We start from the raw sequence: 23136 nt of genomic DNA, 5'->3' as shown, positions 1-23136 counted from the left end.
ACGTGATCAGCGCAGGTGCACCTAGTCGCAGGTGGTCCGTCAGTCAGGAGACGTGAACAGAGGAAACCGCTGAGACGGTGCTGATCTCTTATCAGATGTTCCTGTGAAGATTCGTTCTGCTGGATAAACCTCGTCTGTTTGAACTGAACATTGTGACCAACAATGAAACCAGCAGAGCTCTTTGTCTCACTGTGTTGACGCCTGAGGAGGAGATCCAGGACTGGTGGAGGAGGAGGAAGGCAGGAGGTGACAGAAACAAAAAGAGGATGAGACGAACAACAACAAACAGCAGCAGTGATGAAACAGCAGCGACACAATCGACCTCCTTAAATCTCCATTCAGAACGTCGGCTGGCGTCTAATCCAGGATCAGGAAACAATGTGGAGACCTCACAGAGCAAACCCACACAGCAACATCTGGAACATCTGGAGAGAGGACGCGGCAACATAGGCAATATCTGCAGAGAGACGCAGCAACATAGGCAACATCTGGAGAGAGAGACGCGGCAACATAGGCAACATCTGGAGAGAGAGACGCGGCAACATAGGCAACATCTGGAGAGAGAGACGCGGCAACATAGGCAACATCTGGAGAGAGAGACACGGCAACATCGGCGACATCTGTAGGGACACAGCAACATCTGGAGAGAGGCGGCAACATCTGCAGGGACACATTTGGTTATAAAGACAGAAGACTCGGGGAATCTAAAAGGTGCGACAGGTGAAGTCGTCTTTGTCTTTTCGTCCCCCCCAGAAAGTAGTTCCACGTGTCTGACTGTTGATTGACAGCTCTGATTCCTCTGAACACCGACAGGAAGGACGTTTGAAATGATGAGATGCTGCAGCGTGAGTGGATCGGATCAGCGGCCTGCTGCCGAACTCTTAAAGGACCAGTACACCGTTCCTCTGGACTCGGTGATGATATTCGGCCTGCGATCACCGCCGGGTTCCCGCCTGTCACTCACAGCCTCGCTCCGTCGGCAGCGTTTGAAGTCGTCTCCACAGAAAGCGAGTGAGACGAGTGTCAACCGATCCGACGGAAAGTGCATTTTAGATTGCAGTTAAAGTTTGATCATGCGCGTCGTTTTTTTTTTTTTTAACACTTCTGGGTTGAAACTGAATTTCTTGTCTCGACTGTCGGCTGCAGATTTCCTCCTCAGCAGCAGATAACTCGGTCGCCAACATTCAGCTGATCGATACGTCTGATCGGCTGATCAATACCTCAGATCAGCTGGTCAATACGTCTGATCAGATTCAGTGACGCTGCATCAGATCTGCAGGAAACACGTTGGAAGATGTTCATGAAATAATAAAAAGTTTTTTATTTTGTTCTTCGGTCGACACGTCACACTCTAACTCTCCTTATTGTTGTTTATTTGTTCGTGACAATGATAAACAAACAAACAAAAATGTAAAAAGTTTCTGAGTCTGAATCTGATGTTTGTGTCTTCATTTTTAACTTTTACTTTTTTTTATTCAATTCTTAATTGTGAATAATTCTTATTTTTTTTTACAATATTGTGTGTATCTGAATTTAAGTGTTGTTTTATTTGTTTATTTAGTTTTCTGTTGTTTAATAAACTAATGTCATATTTTTGTGTCTTAACTCATTTGAATTTCAGTTTCATGTTTTTATATTTTTATGGTTTTTTTTTTCTGTCAGACCTAAAAATGTACCTAAAATCTTTATATTTTTAGTTTGGATGTGAAACATTAGCGCCCCCTTCAGGACAAACGTGGCATGATGAACACAAACTGGTGATTTGGTTTAGAACCAACATGTTTCTGTATTTTACTAAAGATTCACTGATCAACAGGATTATTCAGAACAATCTGCTAGAAAAAGAGCTCGCAATGTTGAACTTCCTGGATTTTCCCAGCATCCTTTGAATCTCAGCGCACACTGCTACAATAAAACTGCGCCCCCTGCTGTCCAGACTGAAAACCCACAGAGGAACACTTAATTTACTATGGACAGAACATCTAAACTCTGGACCGGGACACGAGGATTAAAGAACTGTACTTACATGAAAGAAAACAAATCCAGGAGAACCAGGAAGAACCAGATCAGTCCAGAACACCAGGAGAACCAGGAGGAACCAGAACAGTGCAGAACACCAGGAGAACCAGGAGGAACCAGATCCGTCCAGAACACCAGGAGAACCAAGAGGAACTAGATCCGTCCAGAACACCGGGAGAACCAGGAGGAACCAGATTCGTCCAGAACACCAGAACACCAGGAGAACAAGGAGGAACCAGATCCAGGTACAAACCATAATCCAGGCACTGGTAGACTTCTGTAGACCAGCTGGGTGACTAACAGCAGCTGGGACTGATTGTTAAACTGGGAGCAGTTGTAGTGGGCGTGGCCAGCAGGTCAGCAGACTGAGGAGTCACACAGTGACCTCTGGTGGGCGGAGTTAGAGACACAGGAAGTGGAACAAACTAAACTCAAGCAAGCAAACATTCATTTTTTAATTCCTGATTCTTAACTCTTTTCACCACAGCAATGTGTTGCCGGTTGCGTTGCTGGTTGTATTATTTGTCGTGTTGCCGGTTGTGTTGTCGGTTGCGTTGCCAGTTGTGTTACTGGTTGTGTTGCCGGTTGCCGGTTGTGTTGCCGGTTGCTGATTGTGTTGCTGATTGTGTTACGGGTTGTGTTGCCAGTTGCATTGCAGGTTGCTTTGCTGGTTGCGTTTCTGGTTGTGTTGCTGGTTATGTGACTGGTTGCGTTGCCGGTTGCGTTGCTAGGGTCCTGCTGCGGTGGCTGTGTTGCTGACCGGAGGACACGCCTGCCGGTCGTCCCCGGCGACGCTCAGAGACAGCTGAGCGCAGACGTGCTGGTTGGACTGGATCGGGGGATTAGCTGTTCCAGGGAGGGAGGAGGGTTTGTTGGCTCCCTTCGTCCCCCAGAGGATTGTGGGAATGAGGAGGGAGGGCCTCGAGTAAAAACAACCTCCACCCCCATCATCTCTCTCTCTGTCTCTGTGTCGCTCGCCCATGTTGGTATGCAGAGCGATGGCAGCCGACCAAACTCGTAACCCGGCTGACATCCGAGCAGCACGAGACGTACAGAGGACCGAGACCAGGAAACAAACTCAAGTTACAGCAATGAAAAATGAAAACTAACAGAAACATTAAATTAGATAAATGTCACCTCATGATTGGAAATTCATTTCTCTCTTGTAAATAGTTCTAACTTATAAACTAATAATTTATTAAATTAAGTTTTTTGGGGTTTTTTTAAAGATACGACATGTAATAATAATTCACATTTATGGATAATTACTGAAGCAGTTTTATGGAAATTCATGACACGTTTTCCTTCAAGTTTATTTTTATGTAATAAACAACTAAATTGCATAAAGTCTGAATTAGTACAGACGAGTTTTTATCTAAATATAGTTTTTACTCCGACTGCTTTTGTTTATCTTTATATTTTTGGCATGAATGGGCCTCCATAGTGATCCTGGTGTGTAAAGAGCAAAGAAACAAAGAGCTGTTGGAGAGGAGGAGGAGGAGGTGGAGCAGGAGCAGCTGATGGAGGACAGACCGATGAACAGAGAGGAGGAGAAGAGCTCCACCTGCAGGACAGACTGAGCAGCAGCAGTCCGGGACACCAGGAGGCTTTAAGGACTTTTCTCTCCTCCTGAAGAAACATCTGCCAGCAGGCGGAGATTATCTCCATCCACATTTTAATCAAGTTTGACGGAGCTGCAGGTTCTTCGAGTCTTCTGAACACCGACTGTCAAACAGGAAGTAAACACAACGGGATTAAAAGTCCTGACGGTGTTACACTCAGAGCTGCTCCTATTATTGAAATGAAAACGTTCGACAGTCTTTTATAATTTATAATAATTCTCTTTCTGTTGTTCCCTGCAGGATTAATAACGTTTTGTTTATTTTCTTCAATCTCTGGACTGTCAGGAACCACTGAACGCAAACTATATGTCTTGCAGCAACACCTTTTCAAAATAAAAGTCTGTCTGTCTGCCTCCCAGCAGGTTGAACTGTCCTCCTCGGTCTGATCCGTGTTCAGTGAGGTTTGACCTCTGACCTTTGACCTGAAGGCGTTTCCTGTTTAGCTGTGTGTGTGTGTGTGTGTGCGTGTGTGTGGGAGGGGGGGTTCTATCTACAGTAGAAACAGTAGAAACACAATCCTGTCCTTATAGTCGCACACACACACACACACACACACACACACACACACACACTGTCCTAATCCGTCCGACCATCTGAACTGTTATCAGCTCTAAATATTTTGATTCCTCCTAATCTGACCCTTTTATCAGATTAACACAGATTTGCTCTCTCACTTCGACTCTTCATCATCTCACACACTTTTTGTCTCGTGACCCTCCCCCCTCCACTCCCCCGTCCCCCTCCCCAGCAGGTTAATGGCATCATGGGAACATAAACAGCTCAGTCTTCTGCTGGTTTGATAGATTTGAGATCTGATTCCTTTAAGCACACGACGTGATGACATGAAATCCCTTCAACATGCAGGTGCAGGATTAAATCCGACCGACATGAAAACATGAACACGCGAACACACAATCACACGGACACGAACACACGAGTGGGAGCATGAACAGAGAAAGACAGCAGCAGAATGGAGGTGTGGATCAGACCAGAGTCCGGATCAAAACCGTCCCCCGTCAGCTCCGTGACGGAGTCCCGACGGCCGAGTGTTTTTGTTTGAAAGTCAGAAGTGCAGCTCGGCGTCTCCTTCCTGCGAGTGTTTGTTGATCGTCAGAGCGCCTGCAGGCATCCCGCTGGGTGAAATCACTACATCACACTCACAGGACAACCTGTACTCTGTTTGGGCTCATGTGGAGAAGTGCTTCCACTTAACTCGGATGATGATGAAGCTCTTTCTGCTGCCGCGTCTCCGCCCCCCAAAATAAAAACCGCCGACGCTCCTGTTTCATGGTTTTCAATAAAAACTGCACATTTGAAACTAAATCTGATGAGAAGAGTGGAAATCGGCAGTTTAAACCCATGAATGTCGTCTGTTCATCTGAACTCTGAACACAGATATATACGATTTTACTGTAACTGTTGTTAGAATGTGTAGAATCCTTCGATAACACGACATGTTCAGCTCGCTTTAATTCTGACGTTCACATCTGGGTTTAAAAAGTCTGCAGTGATTTAACAAATTGCCATGGTCTTCCCCCGCAGAGGGATGATTCGTGGTCCAAAAGGACCCAGATCAGTTACTTAGAACCAAGACACTTCTAACCTGCAGCTGAGACCATCAGACCCGGCCTGACCCGGTCCACAGAGTGCTTCAGAACCATGATCCGGGTTCTCGCTGCTCCAAACTTCTTCCGACTGATGAAGAGCTGTTATCTGATTCATTTAAAAACTGTTTTACAAACTGAATTTAAATCACCCTTATCGCCGCCGTTGCTCTTCTTTTTCTTTTTTTTTTTTTTTAAATCAACATCCTTTCAGAGGCGATTCTCATTTCTGATATGAAAATATTCCAGTTTTTTTTTTAATGATCAGGTCAGTTCGACCTTCTGTGTTGAGAAACAGGACGTTTGAGCTTTGAGGGAGAAGAAAGAAAAAGAGCAGCAACAATCACAGAGGGAGGAAAGAGGTGAGAAAACAGTATGAGATCAGAGAGTTTACATGAACACCAGGATCACCAGGATCCGGGTCGGGCGCCGACTCTGCTGCACATCAATAACAGCTGGAGGGAAGTGTTGGTCTGGTGTTCTGCTGCTCTCCGCGTCCCTCAGAGACGTTCAGCTCTGAAGTTCACGATCTGAGAGGAGGAGTGTGATAATACTCATTTCATGGGCGCAAACGCAGAAAAGCAGCGTCTCTTCTAATCATAGCGTCCCGCCGGGGGTTCACTCAGCATCTGCTCCACTTTGATTTCCCTGAGCAGAGCCGCAGGACCTGCGCCGCCTTCATGTTCGAATACATTATGAGATTAGAGTGAAATAAAAAGAAATAAACTCGCAGTAAAAAGCTCGCATCTGTTTAATGTGAGCGCATCGTCCACGTTCCAAACATCACTGACTGTAGCAGTTTATTACAGTAGAGACGCAGTAGAGTTACAGTAGAGTTACAGAAGAGTTACAGTAGAGTTACAGTAGAGTTACAGAAGAGTTACAGTAGAGTTACAGTAGTCGCTGGAGAGTCGCAGCAAAGTTGCAGCGACCTGCAGAAGGGTCGGGACTAAGTGTCTCCAACCAGTAGCTGCTGGTTGAATATGTTTGTTGACTATCAGTTTGTTATTGTTCTCATAAGAGAAGTTGACTGAGCGGTTTCGGTGGAGCTCAGGTATGTGAATAATAAATGTTCCTAAACATAAGCAGCTCTCGGAGGATAAAAGGTCGCGGATGGAGGACGAACCTTTGAGTCCGTCTCCGAGGAGGACGGAGGACGAACCTTTGAATCCGTCTCTGAGGAGGACGGAGGACGAACCTTTGAGTCCGTCTCTGACTGGAACCTGCAGAGATTTCAGCTCCTCCCGTGTTTCATTAACTGAGTGATGAAGAGGCGCTCTGTCTCCTCCTCTTCCTCCGGCGCTCTTTAATTTCACGTTTCTGTGTTATCGGGGCTCGGAGGGTGAGCGGAGCAGATCGCGCTCTGATTGGACGACAGCTCAGAGTCAACACAAAGAGCGGAGACGGACGGCAGCTCCTGCGATAATGAGACAGCTGATCGGGAGCCGCAGGAGGTCAGGAGGTCATCGATAACGTCTCCGTGTCCCGACACTCGGCCGTCTGCGACGTTATCGACACTTCCGACACAAAGCTCGACCTTCAGACCTTCATCACCTTCATCGTCTTCGTCACCTGCTCTTCCTCTCCCACTGAAACTTCTAAAGCTTCCTCACACTTTCAAATCTTCTGCTGTGTCTTGTCCTTTTGTCCTCCATCCAGGGAAGTTTGGATTCATGTTGTCCCTGCAGAGACTGTGGAGACAGCGCCCTCCGTCTGTCTCTGATGTCCTCCTCAAAAGAAATCTGCAGAGAAAATAAACTAAAGCAGATTCTTCTTCAGATGGAGACAGAAAGCCAGGAGTGTTCTCTCAGTGTCCTCTCAGTGTCCCCTCAGTGTCCCCTCAGTGTCCTCTCAGTGTCCTTTCAGTGTCCTCTCAGTGTCCCCTCAGTGTCCCCTCAGTGTCCCCTCAGTGTCCTCTCTGTGGACACTCTGCATCTCTGTGGACACTCTGCGTCTCTGTGGACACTCAGTCTCAGCTCATGGACTCGCAGCCATTCGTCCTTGGAGGATAAAGACGCCACAGGACGTCCCCTCGCTGCCAGCTGTCTTAAACAGACACCAGGTCTCTTGTCGTCCTCCTGACTCGGTAACAAAGGCGGCGCTCAGTGAGAGCAGGTCCACACGAGGAGGACAGTGTCTGCGGCTGAAAGCCACTGAAGGACCTCCCGGGCGGCGGGACACAGGAGCAGGAAGCGGCGCTCAGAGAAGACGGGTGTGTTTGGTTTTAATGTTGGCTGCAGTGCTGGGCGGCCGGCGGGGAGGAGACGCTTCCACTGCTGAAGCAGTGTCGCTTAGCAACAGCACCTTCTAGGGGGATAAAAGCTCAGGAAGTCCCCGACGGCAGGACGGACGGGACGGACGGGACGCCAGCGGAGACGCGGCAGCGTCCAACAGTAAGATTAATACGAAGAAATATTATTAACTCTTCACGGACACGGGGACAGAAACCATCCTCAGAGTCACTGATGAAGATGAAGAACAGCCTCCATCTCCTCCTCTTCTTCCTCTTCCTCCTCCATCTTCATCACCATCTCTATCTCCATCTCCTCCTCCTCCTCTTCCTCCTCCTCCTGCTAATTGTTCCGTGTTGAAAGGACCACGAGATAAATGTTCACCTGCAGCTCAGACATCTGTCAGAACAGCTGGTGTCTGAAGGAAGGGGGCGGAGTCAGGGACACACCTGAGACCCTGATTGGTTCCGCTTGTTTACCCCGACAAACATTTAAAAGAGTTCTGAGCGGGATCAGACCTCCACATGTTGGTCCGTTAGTTACTGTTGATTTCACCCACTTTAAAACAGACAAAGACGAAGAAAGGAGGAAGTGAGACGTTTTATTTTTTTGTTTTATTCTTGAAGGAAATAAAACCAACAGTTCAGCAGGACACAGTGATCCTCTCTTAAAACGCTGACATGTTTTCACTCGCTGAATGAATCTCTGTAATAAATCAAACATGAATAATTAACAAAATAAAAGCCTCCACATGAGGTCAGGCAGAGAAACAGCCTCCCTTTGGTTCCCATAATGCACTGTGTCATAATGTTGGCAGCCTGAGCCGGGCGTCACAACAAAGAGAGCCGACCTTCACACTGTTTTATTCATCTGACGTCGGATCAGTGTGACATCACAGCTGGAGTCACTTCCTGTTCACACGTCAACTAAACATCGTGGAAACGCTCGACAATCAGCCGGAAAGTTACCGCCACCAGGCTTTTATTCTGATAGGATTCGCAGATACAGGCTTTTATTCTGATAGGACACAGATACATGCTTTTATTCTGATAGGATATGCAGATACAGGCTTTTATTCTGATAGGACACAGATACATGCTTTTATTCTGATAGGACACAGATACATGCTTTTATTCTGATAGGATTCGCAGATACAGGCTTTTATTCTGATAGGACACAGATACATGCTTTTATTCTGATAGGACACGCAAATACAGGCTTTTATTTTTAGGACAAACAGAAATGCAGGTTCAGTCCAGCTGCAGCTGTCTGCTTGTAATCGGGTTCTGGACCTGCAGCTGTCGCTGTGTGATCTGGTTCTGTACCTGGTTCTGGACATGCAGCTGTCTTTGTGGGATTGGGTTCTGGACCTAGTCCTGGACCCGGTTCTGGACCTGCAGCTGTCTTTGTGTGATCGGGTTCTGGATCTAGTTCTGGACCCAGTTCTGGACCTGTAGCTGTCTTTGTGTGATCGGGTTCTGGACCTGGTTCTGGACCAGCAGCTGTCTGTGTGTGTGATCTGGTTCTGGACCTGGTTCTGGACCTGCATCTGTCTGTGTGTGATCTGGTTCTGGACATGCAGCTGTCTTTGTGTGATCGGATTCTGGATCTAGTTCTGGACCCGGTTCTGGACCTGCAGCTGTCTCTGTGTGATCGGGTATTGGACCTGGTTTTGGACCTGGTTCTGGACCTGGTTCTGGACCAGCAGCTGTCTGTGTGTGTGATTTGGTTCTGCACCTGGTTCTGGACATGCAGCTGTCTTTGTGTAATCGGGTTCTGGATCTAGTTCTGGACCCGGTTCTGGACCTGCAGCTGTCTTTGTGTGATCGGGTTCTGGACCTGGTTCTGGACCTGCAGCTGTCTGTTTTATTCTTGATGGTTTCTTCTTCTTCTTCTTCTTCACCTGTTTTCTGTGTCGCTGAGTCAGAGGGTTCCAGATGTTTCCAGATGTTTCCAGCTGTTTCCAGATGTTGTCAGACAGGTGCAGTAAATGATGACGTTTAATCCTGGACAAGATGAAGAGTTCAGTCTGACTCATAAAATTACTGCACCTGAACGCCATAACCATCATCATCATCATCACCATCCTCACCATCATCATCATCACCATCATCATCCAGTCCCATTTATCAGCTTTATTAAATGCTTTATTGCAAAGTAAAAACCAAAAAATATCAAAAGTATTTCATGCCCTACAAGTAGAAAAGTAAAAGTGCTCATCATCTTATTTAAAGTGTTGGATGTTTATAATTTGTATTATTAATGTGTTCACATGTACAAACCAACGGACCAAAGACAACATGGTCCAGCAGGGGGCGTCAGTGGACCACAGTCAAAGAGAGCAGACCAGCAGACCTCAGAGCACTTTGTTCTATCTTCAGCACGACACAGTTTGAACGTTCTTCACAGAGACGATGAACCAGAACCGCTCAGAGAATATTTGGACCGCCATCTTTAAACTGGCGCAAAGGCTCATTCCACCCAAAGTACAAAAGAACAACGAGTGACAAATATATGTTTATATACAGTTTATATTAGTCCTTTAGGTTGGTTCCTCTGGTTCTTCAGAAGGTTCTCGTGGTTCTTCCAGAGATTCAAGTGGTCTTTTAAGAGGTTTTTTTTAATGTTTTTTTTTTTTTTTAAGGTTGTTCTGGGGGTCATTGGTCTTCTTCCAGGAGGCTCTCCTTGTCCTTTAGGGGGTTATTGTGGTTCTTCAGGAGGTTCGGTGGTCCTACTGTTCCTTTAGAAAATGTACATGGTTCAAGAGGGTCTTGTGGTCCTTTATACAGGACGTGTCGGGGAGGGGGGGGGGGGGGGGGGACAGCTGAGGCCCCATCTGTTCACCTGCTGTATCTCACGCAGCTGCTCATCCTGCACGCAGCCGACACGCTCTGACACGCAGCAGGACGCCGGACCCTAGAGGATCATCTCGTCTCGAAGCTGGAGAGCTTTAAAATGAGTTCTCCGCTCACATCCGTCCGGTCTCTGACGTCCTTTCACAATAAAAGCTCCAGAGAAACAGACGGTTCAGAAGCTGCCTGATAATCTGTTGGATATTTAAGTTCATTCATTTCAGTTTTTACGTTCAGCCCTCGGACGTCCCGACACCGTCTCAAACAAGCCTGTCAACAGATTTCCCAGCATGCACTGTGACGTTAGAGTTTTACATGATGGGAACCTGCTGCTCGTCTTAAAGTAAACAAAGTCCTTAAAGTTAGAGGTGGTGCAGGTTTGTGGGGCTCCGATGGTACAGCAGAGTTTGACGGGTCGGAGGGGAGTGGAGGAGGAGGAGGAGGAGGAGGAGGAGGAGGAGGAGATATGCGGTGAGATATGCAGCAGGATAATCTCTCAGCTCACCGTCACATTTAGATCTTTAATTTAAAAGTTAACGAGCCGAGGAACGCGGAGCAGCTGAGGAGGAGTTTCAGTGTAGTCCAACACCAGCTGCGTGTTGTCTGAATCATTAAGAAGTAAACAACAACAACGGGAGTCACGTCGCTTGTGGACAGCGGTGGAGGTCTGTTGCCATGGTGACAGTGGACGGCTGCGAAGCTGCTCTCTCCGTGTGTTTGTACGGTCGTTGACCTTGAAGGGATCCTCTTGTGTTGGTGTCACCTGACCAGAGAGGTCAAAGTTCAACACGTTCCAGCAGCTGAACTCCCGAGACGCCCACGCGGCGCTCAAACCTCCCGAGCAGCAGTGAACGCAGCGTCACTGCGGATTACTGTGGATTATAGAGGGATTATCTATGATGGGTCACGATTGATCTGGAACGGCCGTCAGTGATCAGATGCAGGTCGCTCTGTCACGGAAATCTGCTCGCTTCATTTACACAGTGTGAGAGGGAGCTCAGTGTCAGGCTTCAGAGAAAATGTTAGCTCCAGTGCTAACTGTTAGCTCCAGTGCTAACTACTGCCACAACCTAATAATCATATGGATTGAACTATTTCATGGAGCTAGGCTAATAATCCCCCCCACCTTCAGTCTTTGTGCTAAGCTATGCTAACCATCCCCCCCACCTTCAGTCTTTGTGCTAAGCTATGCTAACCATCCCCCCCCACCTTCAGTCTTTGTGCTAAGCTATGCTAACCATCCCCCCCACCTTCAGTCTTTGTGCTAAGCTATGCTAACCATCCCCCCACCTTGTCTTTGTGCTAAGCTATGCTAACCATCCCCCCCACCTTGTCTTTGTGCTAAGCTAGGCTAACCGTTCCCCCTGTCTCGTCTTTGTGCTAAGCTAGGCTAACCGTTCCCCTGCCTTCAGTCTTTGTGCTAAGCTAGGCTAACCGTTCCCCCTGTCTCCAGTCTTTGTGCTAAGCTAGGCTAACTGTTCCCCCTGCCTCCTGTCTTTGTGCTAAGCTAGGCTAACAGTGTTCCCTTCTCCAACAAGTTAAATAACTGTAATTACAGGTTAACTGTTAAACAGCGTCTGCGGTTTTGCGGACGTGTTTTTGGTCTGAACTTTTCCCGGTGTGCTCCGGGTGACAAACCGCGGTGACACCGCAGGTCTGCGGGTGAAGGAACCGCAGATTGACAGCTCACTGTCCTCTCTGACGTGGGGGCGGGCCTTCTCCCTCAGAGCGGCTCAGGATTGGTGGAGAAATACGGGTCGAGCTCCTGTCACGCATTCTATTGGCTACTGCTCGTGTCACTCACCGTGTCCTCAAAGCTGTGACACAGAGGATGAAAAAAAAAAAAAAAAAACCCAAAAACAAACTAATCTGAGTGTGGCGGCCATCTTGCCTCTGCTTCCCGTTCAGTCAGAGAGTGGAAGTGAAGCCGGAGAAGAGCCCGGCGGCAAGGCGCAAACCGCGGATATTTACGCGTATTCAGTCCGGGATAATTAACACGGCGGTTCCACCACCATCCAGAGGAGACGATGCGCGGTTGCGGTCTGTGGCTCAGCTCCTCGTGTGTATTTAGGAAACCCGCTGCGTAGCTATGCTAATGGTTAGCCGGGCAAGCTAGCTGTTCGATGGCCGAACTGGGGTCGTCAGAGGCGGATTGAGGACTTGAGCTCCGGCCGGTGACAGCGCGGCTGATCGTGGACGGATTCCGGTTCCCACCGCCGTGAGGCTGCTGGAGCGGCTCATTTTGCACGCTAACAATGTTGTGAAGAGTCCGGTTAACTTCTCTCCTTCGATGTTGACGGTCGGTCCGGTGAAAAGTGGAGGATTTTGTAAATAAAAGGAGGACTTTAACGGCAGCCGGAGCCCGACGTGACCCCGCTGTGGAAACGCACAAAATCACTGCAGGTCGATGAAAACGTCCTCAATCGTGCCTGATAACAAGTGATTTTTTTTTTTTTTTTTTTTTTTTTTTTTTGCGCTATTTTGGACCAATTTCGACTTCAATGCTAGTTGCATAACCGGCCCTGACATCACCTGCAGGTCCCCGGTGAGCCGGCCTCTCGGCTGCCAGTGGTCCCGGTGAAGACACCTGACAGCCGGACGATGGTTCGTGGTTGCTCGGCGGGGCAGTGTGTGAGCAGATCCACCTCTGTGGCCGGGCCTGTGCTCACCTAACCGGGTTGTCCCGCAGCTCTCTGCTGACGGTCTGCCTTCACGGGGCATTCATGAGCCACGGTGAGCCAGGTCGGGCCTGAATCAGCTGTTCGGACCGGGACATGGTGCCAGGGACTCTGTGTCCTCCGTCCGAGTCAGAGCCGGTGTAAAGGGACGTTAATCCCGGTCTGTGTTCTCTGCGGGATTAGAACTCAATAAAGGATTTTATTTTCGGATCCACGATGGGATCAGCGACCAAACTGGCCTTCAGTGTTTTCCTCATCTCGTGCTGCTCAGGTGAGTGTTCACACAGGTCCCAGGTGTGATGAACCTGCTGATATCTCTGATCGGTCTAGTGTAAACACAGCTGACACACTAACGCCAGGAGTACTTCAGTACTGACCCGAGTGTCCCAGTTCACATTGTAGTGTTATCATTCATCAGAGGTGACGTAATGCGTGATGAGGTGATCGCGTGTTTGATCCTGAATGTGACTGAACGTCCTGTTCAGATATTAAACCTCTTTCACTCTTTGTTCATGTGTTGATATCCGAGTGAGTTTAAAACCAGTTTCCACTACGGCTCCATCCCTACATCCTGCTGACTTTTCACAATAAAAGCCTTGAAGCGAGGCTCCTAAGCAGAACATCTGGACATGAAGCTGCTGCAGTAAAACATCTGGATCACAGCTGCACTAAAATATCTGGATCACAGCTGCACTGCCCCCCTTCCCTTCCCCCACTGTGAGCTGGATAATGCACACTTCAATCATTCATGCTCTGTGTGTGTGTGTGTGTGTGTGTGTGTGTGTGTGTTGCGTGCAGAACACAGTTCATACATGTTTGATAACATAGGTCACATTTAAAGGACCATTCCCCTGTTTTCTGACAGAGTTATTCCCAGTGCGGTTCCCAGTGTTGTCACCTGCACAACATGTTCCTGATATCATTCACGCTACAGAGATAAAGAACGCGGCCCTGCAGACTGGATCTGTGTTGAAGAATAAATCAACAGACTCCAAGGGAGAGATTAACTCTGTGGGTGGAGAAAGAGTTTCCACAAGAACTTCAGTGTGTCTGAGTCTAGAACATTACAGCTCATCCAGAACTTTCATCAGGTTTCATTGGTTCTGTCAGGTTTCATAGAAGGAGAGAACTGATAGAACCATCTGTAGAACCGTGAAGGTTCCACAGAATGTTTCCTGATGATGTCAACTGATGTTAGCATGAATAGTGAGAACAGTATCGGGCCGAGTACAGAACCCTGTGGAACTCCAGAGCTAATTAACTAAAGAGATGTTACTGATGGTCGGCAGAGGTCGGGGGTCAGCTGGGGATTCAGGCAGCTCCTCAGCATGTCTCCATGTGGAAACCTGTTTGTTCCCTCTGACACACCTGTCTCCTCCGCAGGTGCCATCCTGGGCCGCTCAGAGACTCAGAAGTGTGTCGACTACAACTACAGCCCTTCCTCCTCCTCCTCCTCCTCCTCCTCCCTGCTCGGGGGTCAGGGGAATGTGAGCGGGGTGGTGACCTGCCCTGGGAACAAGGATAAGAGGGTCCACTGCTTTGCCACCTGGAGGAATGTGTCAGGCGTAGTGCAGGTGGTCAAACAGGGCTGCTGGCTAGATGACCTCAACTGCTACGACAGGTAGGTGCAGGACACACACACACACACACACACACACACACACACACACACACACACACACACACACACACATTCAGTCCTCTCTGGAAGGTGTGTGTGTGTGTGTGTGTGTGTGTGTGTGTGTGCGTGCATGTGCGCGAGCCAAGTGTGTTTCCTGTCGTGTTTCCACACGTTGTTAAACTTGGAACGTCATTAAATAGAGTCTGAATGAATTCTTTATCCATCCTCAGAACGGATGATCATGTTCTCCTGTTCTACTGTTCTCTTCTTCTCCTGTTCTCCCATTCTACTGTTCTCCTGTTCTACTCTTCTCATGTTCTCATGTTCTCCCGTTCTCCTGTCCTCATGTTCTCATGTTCTCATGTTCTCCTGCTGACAGGACGGAGTGTGTGGAGAAGAAAGATTCTCCTGGAGTGTTCTTCTGCTGCTGTGAAGGAACTTTGTGCAACGACAAGTTCTTCTACAGTCCCAACAGCAGCCAGCCACAGATCCCCAGTAAGAACCACCTGTCCTCCTGTCCACCTGTCCTCCTCCTGTCTTCCTGTCCTTCTCCTGTCCTCTTCCTGTCCTCCTCCTGTCCTCTTCCTGTCCTCCTCCTGTCCTCCTATCCACCTGTCCTCCTGTCCTCCTCTTGTCCACCTGTCCTCCTGTCTGTTGTTTTTAATATAATTCTGTTTACATTTTGAAGCCTGATTAAACTATAAATATATTTATATACTTCCTCCCAGTGCTGTGACCTTTAACCCCAGAGTGACATCACGTCTCTGTATTCTGCTGTTGTTCAGACTTTATTCTGACTGGTGTCTCTGTACTCTACCTCTGTCCACGTGTGTTTCCGTAGCGACGAACATCCCAGTGACAGCGAGGCCGTCGGCAGTGACCACTCTGATGTACTTGCTGGTTCCCATCGTGGCCGTCACCGTCATCATCCTTGTGTCCTTCTGGATGTACCGACACCACAAACTGGCCTACCCACCTGTCCTGGTGCCCACACAGGTGAGACGCCTCACTGAGCAGAGGGGACATGTTGGACACGAGATGAAGACGTGAAGCTTCATCAGCAGACATGAACAAATCATTGTCAGTCAGGCCCCTTCCCCTCTCTGAGACTCCACCCCACAAACAACATTATTATCAGTCAGGCCCCTCCCCCTCTCTGAGATCCCACACACATTATTATCAGTCAGGCCCCTCCCACTCTCTGAGACTCCACCCCACAAATAATATAATTATCACTCAGGCCCCTCCCCCTCTCTGAGATCCCACACACATTAATATCAGTCAGGCCCCTCCCACTCTTTGAGACTCCACCCCACAAACAACATTGTTATCACTCAGGCCCCTCCCCCTATCTGAGACTCCACCCCACAAACAACACAACATCATTATTATGAATCATGCCGCCTCACATGCAGATGGTAGGTAGACACTACAATTTACATACGTCCCCTGAATGGCTCACGTTTCTTGTGGCAACATAGATCAACAGCGGTCACGGAGGGCAGCGAGTGCATCTTCCCCACGTGTACTTCATTGGTCACGTATCTCGAAAATGATGACATCATCTAAAAGAGGCTCGCGTCACAGCCTGATTGGCCAATCCACTTGCACTGTGTAAACTTGAACTGGCCCGGTGCCGGTGATTCTGTCGGGCCTCGCTATCAGAATCGGAAAAGATTCATCCGTTCAGGTGTGACAACGCTGCCTGGTTCTGGTTCAACCGGGTTCTGGTTCTGGTTCAGTCTGGTTTGGTTCAGCCCGTTATGTCTGCCTCTGATCAAACATACTGTAGACTGGAGATCCCTCTCTTTCTGAACAACGTTTGGTCCTCAAACCGTCAACAAGTGAAGTTGGCTGCACTCTGCGGGTCATGTGACCCGCGCTGACTCGGGTGTGTCCAACCCACAGCCTGTTAATAAAAGTGTTCGTAGCGTCCAGGTCTGAAAAATGGTTCCGATGCAGAAGTGTCTTCAGCTGCAATACCACCGAGTGCCACTAGAGGTCAACTCGAAAAATCCTCCGGCTCCATAGACTCCCATTCAACTTCTCTCATCAAATACAAAGTCAATAAAAGGTCTCCAGCAGTTGTCTCGGTGTTGTTAGTTAAAGTCACTCCTTCTTATTAGTTTTCTGGAGGTCCATCTGAAAATAATCCCTCATTCATTAGAAAATAAGCTTCAAAAAGACCTGCTTTTGGGGGGCGTGTCTGCTTGATTGACAGGCCTGTGGTGCAGTCAGGTTACAGCTATCGGTGGGCGGGACGTAGTATTGTCAGGTTTCTAATCAGATCGGTCAGATCCACCGCTGGCTCCTCCCCCAGCTCGTCCAAATATGGTCACTTCCTGCTCCAAACTGCTCCAAACTAGCAAAGATGGTGACGGACAGAATCTGAACTGGAGAATTCATTACGTTCACAAACCAACGGGTGACGTCAATGCTGGCTGCTGATTGGTCCAAACAGAACAACATGTGACGCTGTTTGTGCCTCCGAGTGGTGCTGTGCTGCATCAGTCCTCTGTCTGACTCTGACCTGTTTCTCTCTCCACCTCGCAGCACGCCTTCCATATCATGGTCGAGGTAAGCAAACCAAGCGCCCCGCAGCCTCCCGGAGAATGCTCCATCACCTCTTATTTTCCTCCTCTCCCAGTTTCTGCGTTTGGTTTTTGCATCCATATGACGTTTTCCTTTGAAAACACGCGTCACCGTTGGTTCTTTGAGTTCTCGTTGGGCTCCGTCATGCCTGTTGTGTTTTGTGAGGGACGGATGGTGTCCCCGCGTCCTGCCCATGGACCGTGATGCATGAGCGATGTGGGCGGGACCGACACGGTGTGGAGGGGGAGGGGCTCACACCTCACCCTCCACCCCTCCTCCCGGTCCACACCGGACGTGTCCTGCCACCGAGCCACCGAGCCACTGAGCCCTGGCTGTCACTGACATGTTGCTATTTTCACGTATGTTCCTGCAGGACCCCGGTCCCTTGCCCCCCTCCCCCATCCTGGGCCACAAGCCGCTCCAGCTGCTAGAGATCAAAGCCAGGGGGCACTTCGGCTGCGTGTGGAAGGCTCAGCTGCTCAGTGAATACGTCGCTGTCAAAATCTTCCCCATACAGGTCGGTGTCCCCTCTCTAACCTCTGAATTGTGTGTGTGTGTGTCTGCTGTGTCCCCTCTTTGACCTCTGACCTGTGTGTCTCTCTGACCTCTGACCCCAGGACAGACAGTCGTGGCAGATCGAGTACGAGATCTACACCCTGAGCGGGATGAGACACGAGAACCTGCTGCACTTCATCGGAGCAGAGAAGAGAGGCGGGAACATGGAGCAGGAGCTGTGGCTCATCACCGCCTACCATGACAAGGTAACACTGCCCCCCGGTGGACGGACGCGGAACTGCAGCACACACATTCCATAAGAACTCCATTTACAATTAATACATTAGATCAATAAATTAATGAAAGTGATGGAAACATCACGTCGTAAATGAAAAGATAGTTTGTCCTGAGTTTACTTCTCTTACACTCTGTCTTTTGTGTCTCTTTGTGTCTGTCCTCCCCGTCCTCTGTCTGTTCTCCCTGTCCTCCCCATCCTCAGGGCTCTCTAACAGACTACCTGAAGGCCAACGTCCTCTCCTGGTCTGAACTGTGTCTCATTGCTCAGTCCATGTCTCGAGGTCTCGCCTACCTGCACGAAGACATACCTGGACACAAAGATGGACACAAACCTGCCATCGCACACAGGTACACACATGCACACACACACACATACGCACACAGATGAGAGATGGAGTCCTGTCTGACAGGATGTGCCTCTCTGTGTGTCTTTCAGGGACTTTAAGAGTAAGAACGTCCTCCTGAAGTCCAACCTGACGGCCTGTATCGCCGACTTCGGCCTCGCTCTCCGGTTTGAGGCGGGAAAATCTCCAGGAGACACACATGGACAGGTGAGTCCACCTGAGACTTTGGATGTCTCTCTCACAGCCACAGACAGACCTTCTTCAGATCTGGGGACTGGACCTGAGATTGGACCCGTGACCCAGTGTGACAGCTGTGTTCCTGTCTGTGTTTCAGGTGGGGACCAGGAGGTACATGGCCCCGGAGGTCCTGGAGGGAGCCATTAACTTCCAGAGGGACGCCTTCCTGAGGATCGACATGTACGCTCTGGGCTTGGTTCTGTGGGAGCTCGCTGCACGCTGCAAAGCTGCCGACGGTAAGACACATGTAGGATGTCCTGCTGGAGACAGACGGACGAGCTGCTCCTGGTTCAGGTCCGACCCTCCACAGCACAGACCAGAGAGTCACTCCCCTCAATTACTAGTCTCTGTGGTCCAGGTCTAACTGTCTCTGATGGTCTCTCTGGTCCAGGTCCGGTGGATGAGTATATGCTGCCGTTTGAGGAGGAGGTAGGACAACATCCGTCCCTGGAGGACATGCAGGACGTGGTCGTCCATAAGAAGCTGAGACCGACACTCAGAGAGTGCTGGCAGAAACACTCTGTGAGTCACACTACATTACCCACAATTCACCACTGCAGTCCCCAGAATGTAGTCTGTGGAAACCGTGGGGACTACATTACCCATAATGCACTCAGCAGGTGTTTCTTGGTCTGATGGTGTGTTCATGCAGCTGGAATTTTAGAACGTCCAATATCACCCAAACCTCGTCCGTCCAAACCAACACGGAACCAAACGGACCTCAGCGGCTCCGTCTTGTTTGGACCCTATACGTGTAGTCTTCCCAGCTAACTGCAAAGTATAGGCAAACCTTGTCTGCCCGTTTCAGATTTCTTCTTCAGTGTCACGTGACGTCACACTAAGCCTCTGAAACTCCTCCCACTTTCCTCCTGCGATATTCGTTCAGGTGAATTATCCCACTCAGAGGTCCGAACGTTTTCACTTCCCAGCTACGCATGAACGCACCCTGAATCCTGATCCAACTGTTGTAGCTGTCATTGTGACTGGAAATGTGGCTGGTTTGGTGACTGGTGATGTGGTTGTCATGGTGACTGGTGATGTGGATGTCATGGTGACTGGTGATGTGGTTGTCATGGTGACTGGTGATGTGGATGTCATGGTGACTGGTGATGTGGTTGGTAAGGTGACTGGTGATGTGGATGTCATGATGACTGGTGATGTGGTTGTCATGGTGACTGGTGATGTGGTTGTCACGGTGACCGGTGATGTGGATGTCACGGTGACCGGTGCTATCCTGGTGTCTCTGCAGGGTCTGGCTGTGCTCTGTGAGACCATCGAGGAATGCTGGGACCACGAGGCCGAGGCTCGGCTGTCGGCCGGCTGCGTGGAGGAGCGCGTCGTGCAGATGCAACGACAGATGAACATCACGGCGCCCGAAGAGATTGTCACGGTTGTCACCATGGTAACCAATGTGGACTACCCACCTAAAGAGTCGAGCCTATGACGAGGCTCAGGACCAATCAGAGCGGAGCAGGGACTCCAGTTTCTCTCTGAAAGCAGACTGGGGTGACCCGCTGGGGGTCAGGTGACCCGCTGGGGGTCAGGTGAGTCAGACTGATGAGGGTGTCTTTATGCTGGAGAAGAACGTGGCAGACAGACTCCACCCTCTGACATCAGTTCCTGTTTTTTACTACAAAATAAAAGACTTTTTTTATGATAATGTGATGAGGGTCAGTATAAAAGGGCAACTTCCTGCTGAATGATGCCAATATGAAGCAGCTGCTGAATGTGTGACTCCGTGCTGTGTACATACAGATTATTACTGTGATCATCAGGTTATTGATCCTGCTGACGTTTATGTTTCAGTGAGATGAAGTCAGAGGAAACAAGCAGGATGGATCACCTGTAAACCAGGTCAACGTATGACTGTGTTGATCCTTTAACGGACAATCAAACACACGTCTGTCTGCTGCACCAAACTCCATTCAAGAATCGGTGCATTTAGCGTCCGAACCAGGAGAGACGTCCCGCGCTGTTTTACTGATACAATGATGTGGATCAATATCCATCGATCATCACTTTGACCTGTTTTAGTCGGAAGTCTTGAATTTGGCTCCAGAAGACAATCATTTGAAAAGTTTATAGAACCAGAACCACTCGGCCTGCTGATCAATAAAAACTGATCAGGAAACTGCTGATAAATCGTTTTTTTGACCACTACGGTTTTTTTTTATTGAACAGGAACTTCCAGAGGAGATTCCGGTTCCTCAGCTCACTTGACAGCTGCAGCCAGCGTCATGTGACACCCTGTGATGTCACTTGCTGCTGATTGGTTCATTACCAATGTGGTGCCGACACAACGTGATGTCACGTGTCAGATAATGCGACGCAGCGTCGTATCGGCAGTAAAACGAGACATTCAGGGTCACACAGCAAGCGTGGGACGGTAGGATGCTTCATGTCTGTTTCTTCTGACAAGAAATGGATTGGACGGTTCGATACTCCGCCAGAAATTGGATCATGTTTGTAAATATGAATGTTTCAGACGTCAGCATGATAGAAAAAAAACTTTTTAATGTTAAAAATGGTTTTATATGAAAACAAAGGCTTTTATGTTGAAAGTTCACAACACTAACTTCCTGTAGAGGAAGACCTGTGTGTGTGTGCGTGTGCGTGTGCGTGTGTGTGTGTTCGATACCTCAGACGACCCTACTGGTGCTCAACACTAATCATGACATCATCATGACATCACAGTTCTGCCTGGTCGTCACGGCGACCTCAGACGGCAGCAGCTGACTCTTCTGTTCATGATTGATCATCCTGCTGATCAGCTGATCAAATGATGACTCGACTATCAGGATATTTTGATACAGTCTTTGGATGGATCAGCTGATCGTTCCAGATGTTATGGATGGATGGATCAACAGAACCAATAAGCAGCTTCGATCTTTGATTGTTTGTTTGTTTGTTCGGGATGTTTGAATAAAACAGGAAGTGTGACCAACTGATCAATAATGTTCAATCAGATTGATAGCAGACGTCACACAGCTGAATTCTCATGTTTCCATCAGTCAGTGAACGCCACAGCATCGGTCTCAGCTCGTCCATCAATCGGCCCGATCAGAGACCGTTCCGTTTAGAACCGAGATGGTCCGTTTCAGAACCGAGGTGTTCCGTTTATCCCCGAGACGTTCCGTATCAGAACCGAGACGTTCCATTTAGACCCAAGACGTTCCGTTTAGACCCAAGACGTTCTGAGTCCAAACAATGCCGGTCCTGCGCTGCTGAATGAACCTCAGTAAAGTGGAATGTTCCTTTAAAGGCTGCTGGACTCTGCAGCTCTGTGTCTCTGCTGTTAGGTTCTGGTTCCGGTTCTGTTGAACATGTCAGGTCCAGTAGACCCTGAATGGGCTGTGCTGCGTTCACTGTCTGTCCTCTGAGGATGTGTTGGACACTGTACAAAAGACCTTGTTGTGCTGTTTGAAATAAAGTGATTGACAGCTCTGCGTCGCCTCGGCTCGTCCGTCAGGATGTCTGCACACACATTGTCATAGCAACAGCTCAAATCCTGCGTCCCGATCACACCTCTTCACGTCCTGACGCAGAGACACATGCAGCTCCGCCACTTGAAATGCCCCGGCCTGCAGGTAGGAGGACGACACCCAGTGTGAGACAGGAAGCAAAGCTTCAATCAAACAACAACAGGAAGTTCACCTGGGAGGAAGTCTGAGGATGTGACCCGCCCTCCAGGATGTTATCAGAACCCACACAGGAAGCACAACACCGTCCACGCCAGGAGTCATGTGACCCTGACGACTCGCAGGAGGCCAGGTGGTCTCACATGTTAACGACCGGTCTAGGGGGCTTGGGCGAGCGACCATGCAGTGATTTCCACTCCGGAATAGTGTTTTTAATGCCTGAGGGCCCGAAGATCACCACCATCCAATATTGGTTTTCAGCCTTGTCCCTTGTGTTCAGAGATTTCTCCAGATTCTCTGAATCTTTTATTGATATTATATATACAAATTCTTTGTAGTTTTACGTTGAGGAACATTATTCTTAGATTGTTGCACTATTTTCCCACACAGTCTTTCACAGAGTGGTGAACCTCTCCCCATCTTCACTGCTGAGATTCCGCCTCTCTGAAATCATCTTTTTATACCCAATCATGTTACTGATCTGTTGCCATGGTAACCTCATTAGTTATCAGATGCTCCACCAAGTGTTTTTTTTAAACCTTTAAACACATTTTTCCATCTTTTGTTGACCCTGCCACAACTTTTTTGAGACGTGTTGCTGCCATCAAATTCAAAATGTGCAGATATTCTTCATACATTTTCTCCATTTCAACATTTGATGTTGTCTTTTTTGTTTTATTTTTCATTTAAGATGAGTTTACATGATTTTCAACTCATCGCATTGTGTTTTTATTTACATTTCACACAGTCCCCAACTTTATTATTAATACTTTCGTCACCTTTAGATACGAACGTGTCTCCAGGGGCTGCGCGCGCACCTTCAGACTCCGGTTAGCTCGGGTTAGCTAGCTGTGCTGCCGCGGTGGCCGACGGGATTGCTCCACCGCTGGTGTGGACATGTCCGCC

The 23136-nt window shown here is 48.7% G+C and overlaps 1 protein-coding gene and 1 long non-coding RNA gene across 3 annotated transcripts; one reads left to right on the top strand and one right to left on the bottom strand.

Annotated features, from left to right (window-relative positions):
• Nucleotides 1–12157: 12157 nt before the first annotated feature.
• On the top strand, nt 12158–22035 carry acvr2aa (activin A receptor type 2Aa). Of its 2 annotated transcripts, XM_069154446.1 has the most exons (12): nt 12158–13277; nt 14390–14627; nt 15007–15122; nt 15469–15623; nt 17181–17204; nt 17593–17736; nt 17837–17980; nt 18214–18359; nt 18448–18562; nt 18690–18828; nt 18984–19114; nt 19842–22035. In XM_069154446.1, exons 1-12 carry the CDS (start codon nt 13223–13225, stop codon nt 20034–20036), a joined length of 1602 nt encoding a protein of 533 aa, XP_069010547.1. In that variant the 5' UTR covers nt 12158–13222; the 3' UTR covers nt 20037–22035. The 2 variants fall into 2 exon arrangements, with proteins under 2 accessions (XP_069010547.1, XP_069010548.1); XM_069154447.1 differs by lacking the exon at nt 17181–17204 and having other exon boundaries at nt 12164–13277.
• LOC138201200 (uncharacterized) lies at nt 21087–23118 on the bottom strand. The gene is made up of 2 exons (XR_011178475.1): nt 23010–23118; nt 21087–22173 (listed from the first exon to the last, which is right to left on the bottom strand). It is a non-coding gene; the product is annotated as an uncharacterized lncRNA (long non-coding RNA).
• Between the last annotated feature and the right edge of the window lie 18 nt (nt 23119–23136).

The sequence above is a fragment of the Embiotoca jacksoni genome, unplaced genomic scaffold (assembly GCF_022577435.1).
Source record: "Embiotoca jacksoni isolate LCO1_2020_lvr unplaced genomic scaffold, fEmbJac1.0.p SCAF_2, whole genome shotgun sequence".
NCBI lineage: Eukaryota > Metazoa > Chordata > Actinopteri > Embiotocidae > Embiotoca > Embiotoca jacksoni.
The sequence above is the reverse complement of the archived record's forward strand: the minus strand, read 5'-3'. Positions and strand labels throughout refer to the sequence as shown.

What these genes read in the sequence shown, in the direction of transcription:
- acvr2aa (XM_069154446.1), top strand. Translation starts at nt 13,223, where the DNA reads ATGGGATCAGCGACCAAACTGGCCTTCAGTGTTTTCCTCATCTCGTGC. An exon ending in CCTTCCATATCATGGTCGAG is followed by an intron (nt 17,205 to 17,592) that starts GTAAGCAAACCA and finishes ATGTTCCTGCAG; the next exon opens with GACCCCGGTCCCTTGCCCCC. An exon ending in TCAAAATCTTCCCCATACAG is followed by an intron (nt 17,737 to 17,836) that starts GTCGGTGTCCCC and finishes CTCTGACCCCAG; the next exon opens with GACAGACAGTCGTGGCAGAT.